The sequence below is a fragment of the Puntigrus tetrazona genome, chromosome 8 (assembly GCF_018831695.1).
Source record: "Puntigrus tetrazona isolate hp1 chromosome 8, ASM1883169v1, whole genome shotgun sequence".
Classification (NCBI taxonomy): Eukaryota; Metazoa; Chordata; class Actinopteri; order Cypriniformes; family Cyprinidae; genus Puntigrus; species Puntigrus tetrazona.
The window spans coordinates 11,765,497-11,777,717 of record NC_056706.1 but is presented as its reverse complement, the minus strand read 5'-3'; the positions used below and the strand labels follow the sequence as shown (position 1 = coordinate 11,777,717).

The 12,221-nt window shown below is 36.4% G+C and overlaps 1 protein-coding gene across 1 annotated transcript; it reads right to left on the bottom strand.

Annotated features, from left to right (window-relative positions):
* Positions 1 to 804: 804 nt before the first annotated feature.
* On the bottom strand, positions 805 to 11,871 carry ccdc22 (coiled-coil domain containing 22). Its single transcript, XM_043246450.1, has 16 exons — positions 11,487 to 11,871; positions 11,169 to 11,346; positions 10,566 to 10,698; positions 9,504 to 9,610; positions 9,308 to 9,392; positions 8,931 to 9,100; positions 7,243 to 7,455; positions 6,330 to 6,521; positions 6,055 to 6,174; positions 5,797 to 5,913; positions 5,080 to 5,181; positions 4,484 to 4,591; positions 4,237 to 4,332; positions 2,243 to 2,302; positions 1,823 to 1,897; positions 805 to 1,735 (listed from the first exon to the last, which is right to left on the bottom strand). Exons 1-16 carry the CDS (start codon positions 11,534 to 11,536, stop codon positions 1,622 to 1,624), a joined length of 1,920 nt encoding a protein of 639 aa, XP_043102385.1. The 5' UTR covers positions 11,537 to 11,871; the 3' UTR covers positions 805 to 1,621.
* Between the last annotated feature and the right edge of the window lie 350 nt (positions 11,872 to 12,221).

Genomic DNA, 12,221 nt, shown 5'->3' with positions numbered 1-12,221 from the left:
TTAGTATCTTATCCTAACAGATAGACACAATTGATTTTTATTAAACTCTTCCGGAATGCACACTTTTTCCCCCCAGCGAGTCGATTTTAGGCGTTGCAGTAAAGGAGTAGGGTCACGTTTCTCACACATTCTCAAGTTGTCAAAAGGTATTTACTTAGCCAATCAGCCCAGAAACATAAAATCAAAAGTTCAGAATAGCTAAAATGTCGTCACTTTATAGACACTCGTGTCTAAATGAACTGTTCATTCACAGCCTCGTGTATTGATATTCATAACAGCAGTCATTTGAACGTGTGGAACAGGGCGTGGCAGCGGCATCAACGTCTTCTGAAACCATGTAGAAACAACCTCACTGACAACAAGCAACAAGTGCTAGTGTCATTTCGCTCAAAAATGAAAATAATTATTTTTTAGGACCGTTTAATTGTCATTAACCTGACATTAATAGTTTCTATGTATATATATATATATATATATATATATATATATATATATATATATATATATATATATATATATATAATATATCATATTCATTCAGTTGGAGTGAATTGTGGGTGGGAAATGTTTTTGTCATATTTGATTATCTCGTAACTTCCTCAGGACAGTAACTGTTAGCAAAATGTTACAATATCAGAACCGCATGTTCTGAGAGTGAGCATATCTACAAGTGGTGGAAAGTGCATTCAATTCAATATAAAGTCAAAGGGTCCAACAGGCTGCCTCATTCTAAGAGTCAACACATCATCCTATTTTGCAAAAAAAACCCAAAAAACTGGACAATAACAACCGGTGGCAACGTGATGAAATATCAGAACATCTTGTTCAGAGATTTGAGCAGATGTATACAAGTCATGGTAAATTACAAAACATTATTTTCGATATAATCTCTAAAATCAAACATTCCAAAAACAGGCATAAACTATGAAACGGTTTTGAAAACCAGTTTGATTGGGACAATCATCAGTGTTAGTCGATCAGACACTTAAATGTGTTAACACAGCTTTCCTACTACTTTTCTATCACAGAGGTTCAATGACAATATAACTTTCAATGATGAGTATTTGAGCAGCTCTATGGATCCAGAGCCAAAAAAACACATACGTTATCAAATGTATGCTTTAATATGAAACAGGCAAGCTGTTTATGAGTATCCACTTGTTATCAGCCCGCTATTCTCCAAACTGATTCAAATCGCTTGAATTTTTGTAATGTTCATGAGCAGCTCAAACAACAATCAGAGGTCACCGTTAATAGACACTGTCATGTACATAATATGGTTATCGCCGTATAACAAAGTTGCCGTTTTATCAAGCCAAAGCACCGATATTGGTCCTTCTCCAATTATTGCAGTCCAAGCTTTTTGTTAAAAAACAGAATCTCATCACAATGATCAGAATTAGCTTTAACTAACATTTCTTCAAATTTGTGTCATTTTGATGCAAAAAACGTTTGTGTTTAAACCCTCAGTAAAAGCTGAACGTTGCTAATGTGATGAGGATTATTTTGGATGGAGGGCTGACGCAGATGGGAGCCAAACTGACGTCTCACACAGCAGCACTCATTTCAGCAGGCTGGGTTTTCACTCTGCAGTACCATCAAACATGGACGGAGCAACGGCTTAGCCTTCCCGGATCTTTGCAGCAAGGGCCGAGTTCTCCTGACGAATGGCCTTGTAATCTTCAAGGATCTTCTCTAGATTGCTAACTGTTCTTTTGCCATTTTCAGACTCAATCTACAAAAATAAACAAACATAACTGATGACAGTTGAAAAGTAACAATAAAGTGTTTGCTTAGATCTAAACATGACTAGGTTTCACACCTGCTCCTCAAGATCTCGGATTTCTCTCATGATGGTTCCTGTGTCTTCAATAGTCTGAATCAGCTGAGTGCAGTTCTGAGAGCACAGAAATGTTAGCATGATTAAGTTGATGATCCAGAATCCTACTGAAATCAGCAAAAAGCATTAACCCTTAAGTTTTGTAGTTCAAAGGTTGAACAGATGGACTGAAGCACTGCTAATGGCCAGAGCAAAAGTTATGTGCCATTTTTGTCTGAAATGTTTTTTGCAGGATCACAAGCAGCCATGCCTTTCGCTCATCTCGTCACAATGAGACAAAAGTGTCTCTCAAACACAGTACCTGCGTTTTTGGACTACAATATGCAACTTTATAAAAACATTTAAAACCAATGACAACATCAAAATATTATTCATAGATCTTAATAACATGCAGACTCTTACCTCATGTAAGGCAGCCAAATACTTGTAGGATTTACGGACAGATTCATCTTTCTTGGCATCCTGCAGTTAAAGATTTCAGTTTAACAACACTGAATTACTATTACAACACAAAATACAGATTATAAAAGATGGTCTGAGGGCACATTAAAAATTAATAAAACAATTTGTGATGTAAAATTAACAAGAAAGAAAATATTGTTCAAATGTTTTAAATCTTTTTTTCTTTTAAAGAAATGAATACTTTTATTCAGCAAAAACTGCCGTTACTTAAAAAGTGCTGTGTATATATATATATATATATATATATATATATATATATATATATATATATATATATATATATATATATATATATATATATATATATATATATAATTTTATTTTTCTCTAATGAATACAGCATTTTTTTCAAAATAAAATATATTTTGATGATAATACGAAATGTTTGAGCACCCTATTAAATGTTCTTGGTTTATCTGGAGAAAAATCTGGCGCTTGAAATTACTACATGACAACACACCGAGTCATTATTTGATTAACAAAAAAAAAGCCATGTGTGACTATGTTAGGACACCCTCTGTTTCTTTTGCCTGTAAATACACTTTTGGTCTCATTTGTTCAAAAGTCATTGTTCTCTAGAAGACTATGATTTGTTCAGATGCAACTGTCCAAACTTAGAAAAAGCTTCTTCCAAACATGCCATACTTGTCCCATTTTTCTACCTGCACTGTCATAAAATGTTTTACTTAACATGGTGCCTGTTGAGCCTGCGTTGAAGTTCTTGGGTCATCTGCCATTGGTCTGAGCATAATATGGTCTGATCTTGGGGTGAATTTGCTAGGACGTCCAGTCCTGGGAGGACAGGTGTCTGTTCTGAATGTCCACTTGTGAAAACTCTATCTCAGTGCACAATGATGGCAGCAACTATTGCTTCTGTAAGTTTTTCATTGCTAATGTCTTAACCTTCTTGACATTAGCCCTGTTTCCACTGTTGGTGCTTTCTCAGGGCCTACAGTCTGTGTTTTTTGACCCAACCACAACTTTGGGCCAAATTGTGCCATTTGGGGCTTGTGGAGTGGTTATGAACAATGTTTCTCCGTGTCCGGAGAGTATCAGTGCATTAAAAAAAAACCATTTCAAATGTAACAGATAACACCGGCATCAGAGACTTTTAAAATAATTAGCAAAACAGCAAGTGACAGCAACAAATAACCTCTGTTTGAGATCCAGTGTGGACTACGAACAAGGCAGAAATAGGTATTATAAAAAGACTATTTGCAACCAATAATGTTACCGTAGTAAACATGGTAAATTCGACCTTGTGAAGAAATCAGACATCAGATTCTCATTTTCGGGCACTATCATGTATTTATTTAATAACGTATTTTATCTATTTATGTCATAAATCTCATCTCAAGGCTTTAGCTCCGCATACATCAATAAAAATTTTTTTGTTTGGGAGCTCTTTCTGCTACTCAGTGCATATTTTTTATTATATTTTGAAAAAATATAGAATTGATCATTTATCATGTATAATGAGACTACAAATAAACAGAAACACACTAAATGTAAAATGCTGGGGTTGTGAGACGTGGTTCCAGAGAGGCGTTTAAAGGGCAGGTTTTAGTAAAGTGCAGTGGGGAAAACATAGTATGATTTTTAGACCAGCAAACTTTTATGGAGGTGCTCACACTTGTTGATCAGTTAATCAAAGGCATTTGATTAGCAGTGCCTGACTTCTACTTACCCTCTTAATTCTTATGCTAATAGTAGGTGTGCCCTAATTTTGTCACCCAAATTTGGCTTTATTTTTGTAAAAAAAAAACAAAAAAAAAACTATTAAATGTTGCAATATGTCATGTGTTGTTGTTCAACTGAGGTTTTATTTTTTTTAATTTAAACCATGGAATTCAGTAGTGTCCTAATTTTTCACATGACTGTATACATGCAACAAATATACAAATATTATAAAAACCTTTGCAAACAAGACTGACCTTAAACACCAGTTCATCGGTGACAGCAAATGTTCGGTCCAGTTTTCCTGTCAGGCCGTTAATCTCTTTCTGCAAGTCCTTTGTGTCGGACAAAATCTGCAGGGGGTCGATTAAGAGGGTCAGAGGTCGAAAGGCTTCTGAAGGCCTGCCAACTTCAAACACAGAGCTAATGTCTGTGGACACAGGTCATGAACTCCGAAGAAGTATTTTATTGAGGGATAGATAAAGGATAAACTTAAACAAAGACCTTAGTGATTTCCTCCTTCTGTTTCTTTATGTTGCCTACGATCTCCAAGATCCTCATGGTATAGGCTGAGCGAGACACATCTTTTGATAATGTTTCATACTCAGTTAGCTATAAAAAAAAAATAATAATAATTATATATATATATATATATATATATATATATATATATATATATATATATATATATATATATATATATATATATATATATAAGGAAGGAAGTAAACAAACACAGCGAATGTTAAACCAACAAACAATGAATATTATAAGACAGACTTAACATTTTAATGGTTTTCAGGCCATGTCCTAACCATGACGCAATCACAACCAATCAGTAAAGGTTTGTTAAATATGTATTTACATGGACTGGGAATTTGAGATTCCAAAGGGATTGAGCTTACACAGCCAGATGTAACAGACATTGAAACCAAAGGATCAAATGTCTTGTGGACAAAAACTCACTAAAATGAAACAGATGGCTCTGAACACTTGTTTTTGAGTGGTAAGACTGGTCAGGACATGGTGTACGTGCTAAATACATTTCTTGGATGACTGAAGGGAGAGGAAGGGGACACAACAATAAAAACGTTTCATACCAGCTGCTTATATAGACTCTCCTTCTTTTTGGCCTCCTCAGCAGACTGTCTGATTTTGTCATGCAGGTCTTTGATCTCTGACAACTTCCTGGAGGACTCAGACTAAGCAAAAATTAACATAACTGGTTACTTCATGAAGGCACACAACGATGTCAAAGTTATAATAAGGGCTGCACAATTATTAAAAAAACACTCAAAATATGGGTTAATGAGATTATTGACATAGCAAAAATGTGCAGTACTTTTAGTGTCCCAGACCGGCTTGGTTTACAGTAAATAGATTACATTTAATATGCATTTGGAAACACAACAGGAAGCTACCATCAAACTTGCTTATAAAATGCTTATAAAGCAGTTGTAGTTTTCTGCCAAAAAAAAGCTTGATGGTTTAACACTTACAAATGAAGACAGCCATAAAAAGCCATAAAGTTTTAGTTTTACAGTTGCACTGTAAAAAAGTTTTATATTTTAAATCATGTCTTAAAATGTCTTTAATAATGAGTCAGAGTCAAAACCTCATTCTCAAAACTACTTTGCAAAAACAACTCGCACAGGATCAGCAAATCAGCCTGTTATTATTCAAGGAGATGATGTACAAAGAATAGAAATGATATCTACATATTTAAGCATTTAGATAGAAGCGCATGTTGGCCTTATTAGAAGCAGCCATATTAGCATATTGGCTGCAGTTGCTATGAGGCTGTACACACAACGTACCTCTCTGTTGCCGCAGAGCTCTTTTAGTCTGCGGTGCTCGTCAATCAACGGGACTCTGTGCTTCTCCCACTGAGAGGCTAAATGAACCACTCGTTTAGAGCTCGCTTCAACCAGACTCTACCAAACACAAACACACAGGACAAAGAAAACATGTCATTAGTCACACGGTTTAATTCTGTCTGCACTTTACTGTTAGTCCTCTTTTCATTGTTTGATTTTGGTCCTGTGCGGGGTGATACAGGTGTGTGACTTGTATACCTGTAATTTAAGCAAGTTGTTCTCAGCGTCAGGCAGCAAGTCAATGGTCTGTCTCTTCATTTTGATCGAATTCTCTTTCTCGCCATTATTAACCTCTTTCTGTTGCAGCTCGTCTGACACCTGCAGACAAAAATGAGACATATTAATGATAAAAAAAAAAATTAAAAAAAAACTGCATTTATTCTCCAATTCAGTATTCGTCACTATATTACATGTGATATGACATTTTATACTATATGCAGGATATAGTGCCATTTTATCTGATTGCTCATTACCTGCTGGATGGACACAGTGAGCTGCTTGATGTCTCCTCCTATTTCTTCCATTTGGACTGACAGTTGCTGCAACTGTTGCTGTAAAGCAGAAAGTTCTGCTTCCTGCTGGGCCTTTAGGTCCTCCTCTGATTGGTGAGAGCTGGGAAGTGCACTTGCTGCTGCTGCCATCTGCTGGGCTGCCTTCTCAGGTTCCTACAAATCATTTTGTCTTTGTTTTTTAATATGCCTTTTTAGGTAAGAGCCGAAACATCTCAAGATCTAATTCAGAACAAGCAGATTAAATGAACTAGATAGAAACAAATCTAAAACTAACCTTTTAGTTTTACTAATAAGTAAAACTAAATAATAAGTATAATAAAAATAAATGACTATAAGCTACAAGACTGTATTAAAGCTTACTATTAGTTTACTGAAATAATGCCACAAAATTGCCAATTAGTTCTGCTGAGATAGCATATTATCATTATTAATAGTTTATCTATGTTTATCTCAGCCTAGATTACATGTCAGCCTACTGGCACACCACTATTTTTAACACGCTTACTGTGATCAACATCTACAGTCAGGCAATAACTACACAATTACTAAATAAAAAAAAATAAAAAAAATTAAATACACACACACACAATAGCACCAGCACTTTGCTTCTCACTCAAAACATAAAACAATTTCAGACACATATTTCTCTTGACTGAGCCTTTGGCAAACATTTCTGGTACATTTCCATGTCTGACAAGCTTAGTCATAGCTGTAGTTCCAAAATGTCTATGAAAATAACCTTGTTAGTAACACAGTCACTATTATTTTCCATGGCACGTACGAAATATTTCATGACTGGAAAACAGCATTAAAGGTTTTCCAGCATGTGGGAATTCTGGCACATCAGTTTAAGTAAACAAATTCTGACAGGTACCTGTGTAAAGGTGAATTTCTCTGTATGGGTGAAGCGTGTGCCTTTGGTCAGCACATCTCCCCCAGTGGAAGCACCACCGAACGACTGCAGCAGTTCAGCAAGGTCAGAAGTGGAGCGCGTGGCTCCGTGTGTGTCAGGACGAGGCTGAGCCGCTGCCCTCAGCTGCTCCTCAATACGCTTCTGCAGTCGGGCCTTCTTTCTAGATCTATACTCCTGAAGAGAAGAGATAACAAGAGTGCCGAGGCATTAAAATCACTAAATAAAATGCTTAATTTTTTTTTTGTTGAATACCACATTCTATTAATTTACATTTATTTTCATACAACTATTCTCAAATCACTGCAGAACAATCACTGCAGAATAAAGAGTAAACAAAAATATATTACGAATAGATAAAGCATTGCTATTTACTAATAAAATATGTGCCGAACCACTGGGGAACAACTAGGGGTCAGACAATAAGCCAGTGTGCAAGTTAGTTGGAGGGCAGGTGAGGTGAGAATGTGGAACTGAGATGTGAGAGGGCAGCGGTACAGTCAAAGGACACACACATGCTGAATGTCACACTTGTGTGAAAGACATCTCTGTTTTCCATCCTCATGTTGATACATGCCTTTACCACACAGACGCCATCAAGGAAAGAAGGACGGCGGCAAAAATATTTACATGCTAGGGTTATTGTTATTATCAAAACAGGGAACCCAGGCGTCGTGCTACGGAGACGTCATGCTGAGTCTGTATGACTAAACTGAGCCAAGCTGAAATTAAGTGCTTGCCAATTTAACTGTTCTGTTAACATGAATTTCAGTTTCAGACATTGTTAGATGTTAATTGTTTGTTTTCACATACCACAAAATGTAATTTTTTAAAGAACATCGTGGCTATAAGAACTGGGGCTGTCAAGCTTTAAAATGACAAGTGAATCGTCAAACAACTGAAGGGCATGAATGAAACGGTTCATTTAAACTCATTTTAAGATTCGGCTCAAATTGATGGTTTATTTTTCAAATCAGACGCTGTTAAATAAAACCATTCAAAAAGGATTAAAATAAATTATTAGATTATATTAGATTATTACAAATTTATTGAAATACTGTAATTACTAATAAGTACCAGAATTACATCATTTACTCACCCTCCGGTTCTGCTTGAATTTTTATTTAATTTTTTTTTAAATGTGGTTTACCAAGCAGTTTCTGGTTTATAGAAGCCAATGGGTACTAACAATCGTTTGGTTACCCTCTTCAGAAATATCTTCTTTTACATTCATCAGAAAAAAGAAATGAATACATATTTGAAACAACTTGAGGGTGAGTAAATGAAGTCAGAATTTTATTTTCCTATTTGGATGAACTATACTTAAATAAAAATGTAAAAAAAAAAAAAAATTAAGATAAAGAAAAAACTATTGAATTAATTATCTTGCTAACTATTGTATTTAATGAATATATTAATAAAAAAGTATAATATTACAATGAAAGCTAAAAATATATATATGGAAAAAGAACTACGTTTTGAATTATTAATATATATATATATATATATATATAATAGTATATAAACAATGCTAAAGTAACACTCTCATACATGCTGTGGGGACCTAGAATTTATGTCAAAACTAAGCACAAAGCAACTAATGACAATTTTTATTTTACTCTCTTTAAAGTTTAAGAGAGGATGAGAACAACCTCAGGTGTAAGTCTTGACAGGAGGCCTTGGCTGTTCCATTCGCTCTCCCACTCCTGCGTGGCACTAAGTTCAGAGATGTGGTTCTCCAGGAGGGACGCTGGCACTGAGGCGTGCTGGGAAGGCTGGGCGGTCACAGGCAGCAAATAATTCCTCCAGTATTCTTGCACCTCTGAGAGAATTCACAAAGAAATATCAAAGACATAGTAACGTTAGCTGAATAAATCATAAGAGCTAAATTAGTTTTTTGTCAAATTCCTTGAAGGGGTAATCACACTTCTGGGGGCAAATGGCAACAAGGCCAAAAGCACGATGTATAAGACACATCACAATAAACCTAAGGGGGTTTATTGAGTTGAGTAAGTGATAACGAGCATGCCTTTTGGCTGTTTCCGGGAAGAGACCTTCACTGAATATGGGAGGCTCAGTGGCTGGACGTGGAAACTGTAACATGGGTCGGAACTCTGAAATTACATTGACACACAATTGTCAGTTAGTTAGGCAGCTTGTAAGATTTTTCTTTTTTGCGTATTAGCCTTAGCTCTGAATTTCAAGATGTATGCATGCTGAGGTACCTGCATTTTACGATGAATGGGGAGTCTACAGGACGGAGGGAGCCAAGGCACTGACAACTGCTTTTTAATTTGAGCAGCAATTGCTCTCTGCAACAGCGCAGACTTCCCTAAGAGAGAAGAAAGATGCATGCAACAATCAGATTAATCATCATTCATCATATTCATTTAATTTAACAATCAAAAGGAACACGTGACGGCACAAATGCAAGGAAACTATTATTTGAAAAAAAAAACTACAGTAATGTTTGCGATAGTGAGTCTGAACCAGTATTTCCCACTGAGTTCATAATTGAGTTAACAAGCTATTATCTGGAATTCACTCTGGATTCTTTCCAAGATTATAAAACATTTTAATGCATTTTAGGCAATCAAGAGTGCTTAATTATTGTAGGAGAATAGAGGGGGAAGAATCATCATTTCGACTTTATTGAAGCAAGCTGGGAATAATCTGCACTCTAAGCTCTTACATTAACACCCTAGTTAATGACATTACACTTTGATCCCAGCATGTAGACCACACAGCCCCAACCGCAACGCTTTATTAATACACAGCCAGAAATTCATGTGTTGCAGAATATGCTGGAGACTTTGAGTCACGCCAGATTTAATATTAGGTGAATCACTGCAAATTTCTGCAAATGCCATTAGTATTATCACACTGTGTGTAAAGTAACTTATATAAGATAATTCCTATATAAACTCTGAGAAATAGGCTTCCATGGTTGCTTGCAGCTTGCAGTTTTGCTATCTGTATTGCAACTAATACATCATGCCGTTTAAGCCAGAATAAAAACAGCAACATCATTTCTTCAGTATTGTGACAATATTAATTTTCTAATTAAACAAATTCTGTTATAGAAAAAAAAAGAATTGATCTGAATAGACTGTTGTTTCAACAAAAAGAGTTATGTCATTTTGATTAAAAAAAAGCAAATTGTATAGATTAATAATTCCCAGTAAGACATTTATAAAATAAATAAAATGAATTTCCATTTCAGATTTAATAGCATTATCAAGTATATGCCAAACACATAAATTGCAAGAAACAGCAGTCAAATATACCTGCAGGCTGGTCTGAGGCCTCTGCGCTCGCTCTGGGCAGCTTTTCAACCAGAAACATGAACAGAGAGCGAATCTCTGGCTCGTTGCTGTAGAGAAATGTTTGGTAGCCAATTTCCCCTTTAAAACCTACATCCTAAACATGTAGAAGAAAGCAAAAATCACAACAGAGTGGATTACAGGAGATTGCTCTGCCTTGTTAACTTAGAACATAGAGCGGTACAAACAGTAGCACTTAACAGCAAGATCTAATTTGGCAACAATAATTAACAAGAGGGCCCTGAGCCTTAGTGGATATTATATTTTTACACCAGTCTTTATTAATGTTATATTGTAAACTTTGTTAGTTTACAGTACATTAGCTAATGTTAACAAATACAGCATTTGGTTTTAATACTGTATTAAGGATGCAGAGAATGAAAAAAGCTAAGATTAAACAGTATTTGCCTGGTATATACACATACATGTTTAGACCATAACATCTTTATTCAAACCGAAGATGAAAACAAAAGTGCAGTAATGCATTTTGAACGCCTATCAGCTGACTCTGTCACTCGTGAGGGGTTAAGTTAACTCGAGCACACAGTGGGACGTCCAGGCTCTCACCTGACAGGCCTGTGCCAGGCTCATGCCCAGTCTGAAGCGGGCAGACATGCCAGGGGGGAGTGAATGGGACAAGCCATTGCCCAGCGCGGGGTCGATCACACGTAAACATTTCACCACCGCCTCCACGATCAGCTCACTGGTGAACTGCTTCACACTCTGAACATCCTCATCGATGTCCCTGGAAGATGAGGAGATGCTCATAACCACACAGACATAGAAAATAAATAAGTTTGGCATGTCCCGAGATGCAAATCACTCCAAAGAGGGAGGAAATGACTTGTCACAACTGAGGAGACCTGTTAGATTTTGAATACTTACGTGCCAGCTTGTCTTAGAGAGTGAATTAAAATCCTGTCGACTTCTTCCATCACGGAAAGAGGTCAGATACAGCTGCTCGACTGTCTTCCGTAACAAAATTAAACCCCCACCGTGGACAAGGCAAATGAATATCATAAGGCTTCAGCTAACCCTCAGCATCGCCTTCACTACAGCCTGTGCAGAGCTGCTAACCAGGACGGCCGCTCGGTTGCCATGGTTACATTTCAAACCGCAGCTTCAAATTAATCGTAAATTGTTTTTTAACACATGCTCCAACAAAACCGCGTGTCAAAATTACGGCTTTTTCTCATACAGTCTCTTCAAAACCTGATTTTTCTGGAGAGGAAGTCATTACCTAGGAGTGTCCGACGCAGTGCACCATGGGACATGAAGTTTTAGATCTTTCAGCGGCCCGTAATGAACGGCTCGGGTAAAACTCAAGTTCCCGACATCCACAGCGCGTGCAGGTCTCGTGACGAGGCCGACGCGTGAGCACGTGCGCTGTCCAGCAGCGAATTGAAAATGTTTGAGATGTTTTTCTAGGTTTGAGAAAATCAGATGATTTGGAACAGTTGTAATATTAGAAGATGCTTAGGCCAAAAAGTTCTTTTTATTGTAAATATTAGTGCTGATTTAATATGTAACGATATATCTAAATCTATAATGATTGATTGTTGCCTTCATTAAATCTTTAAAGATGGCTGAACTTTTATATATACAGCTGCCACTTGATTT

Coding starts and splice junctions, on each gene's coding strand:
- ccdc22 (XM_043246450.1), bottom strand. CDS start 11,536: ATGGAAGAAGTCGACAGGATTTTAATTCACTCTCTAAGACAAGCTGGC. Junction 2,303..4,236: donor CCGATGAACTGGTGTTTAAG/GTCAGTCTTGTT, acceptor CTTTAACTGCAG/GATGCCAAGAAAGATGAATC. Junction 1,736..1,822: donor TCCGAGATCTTGAGGAGCAG/GTGTGAAACCTA, acceptor TTATTTTTGTAG/ATTGAGTCTGAAAATGGCAA.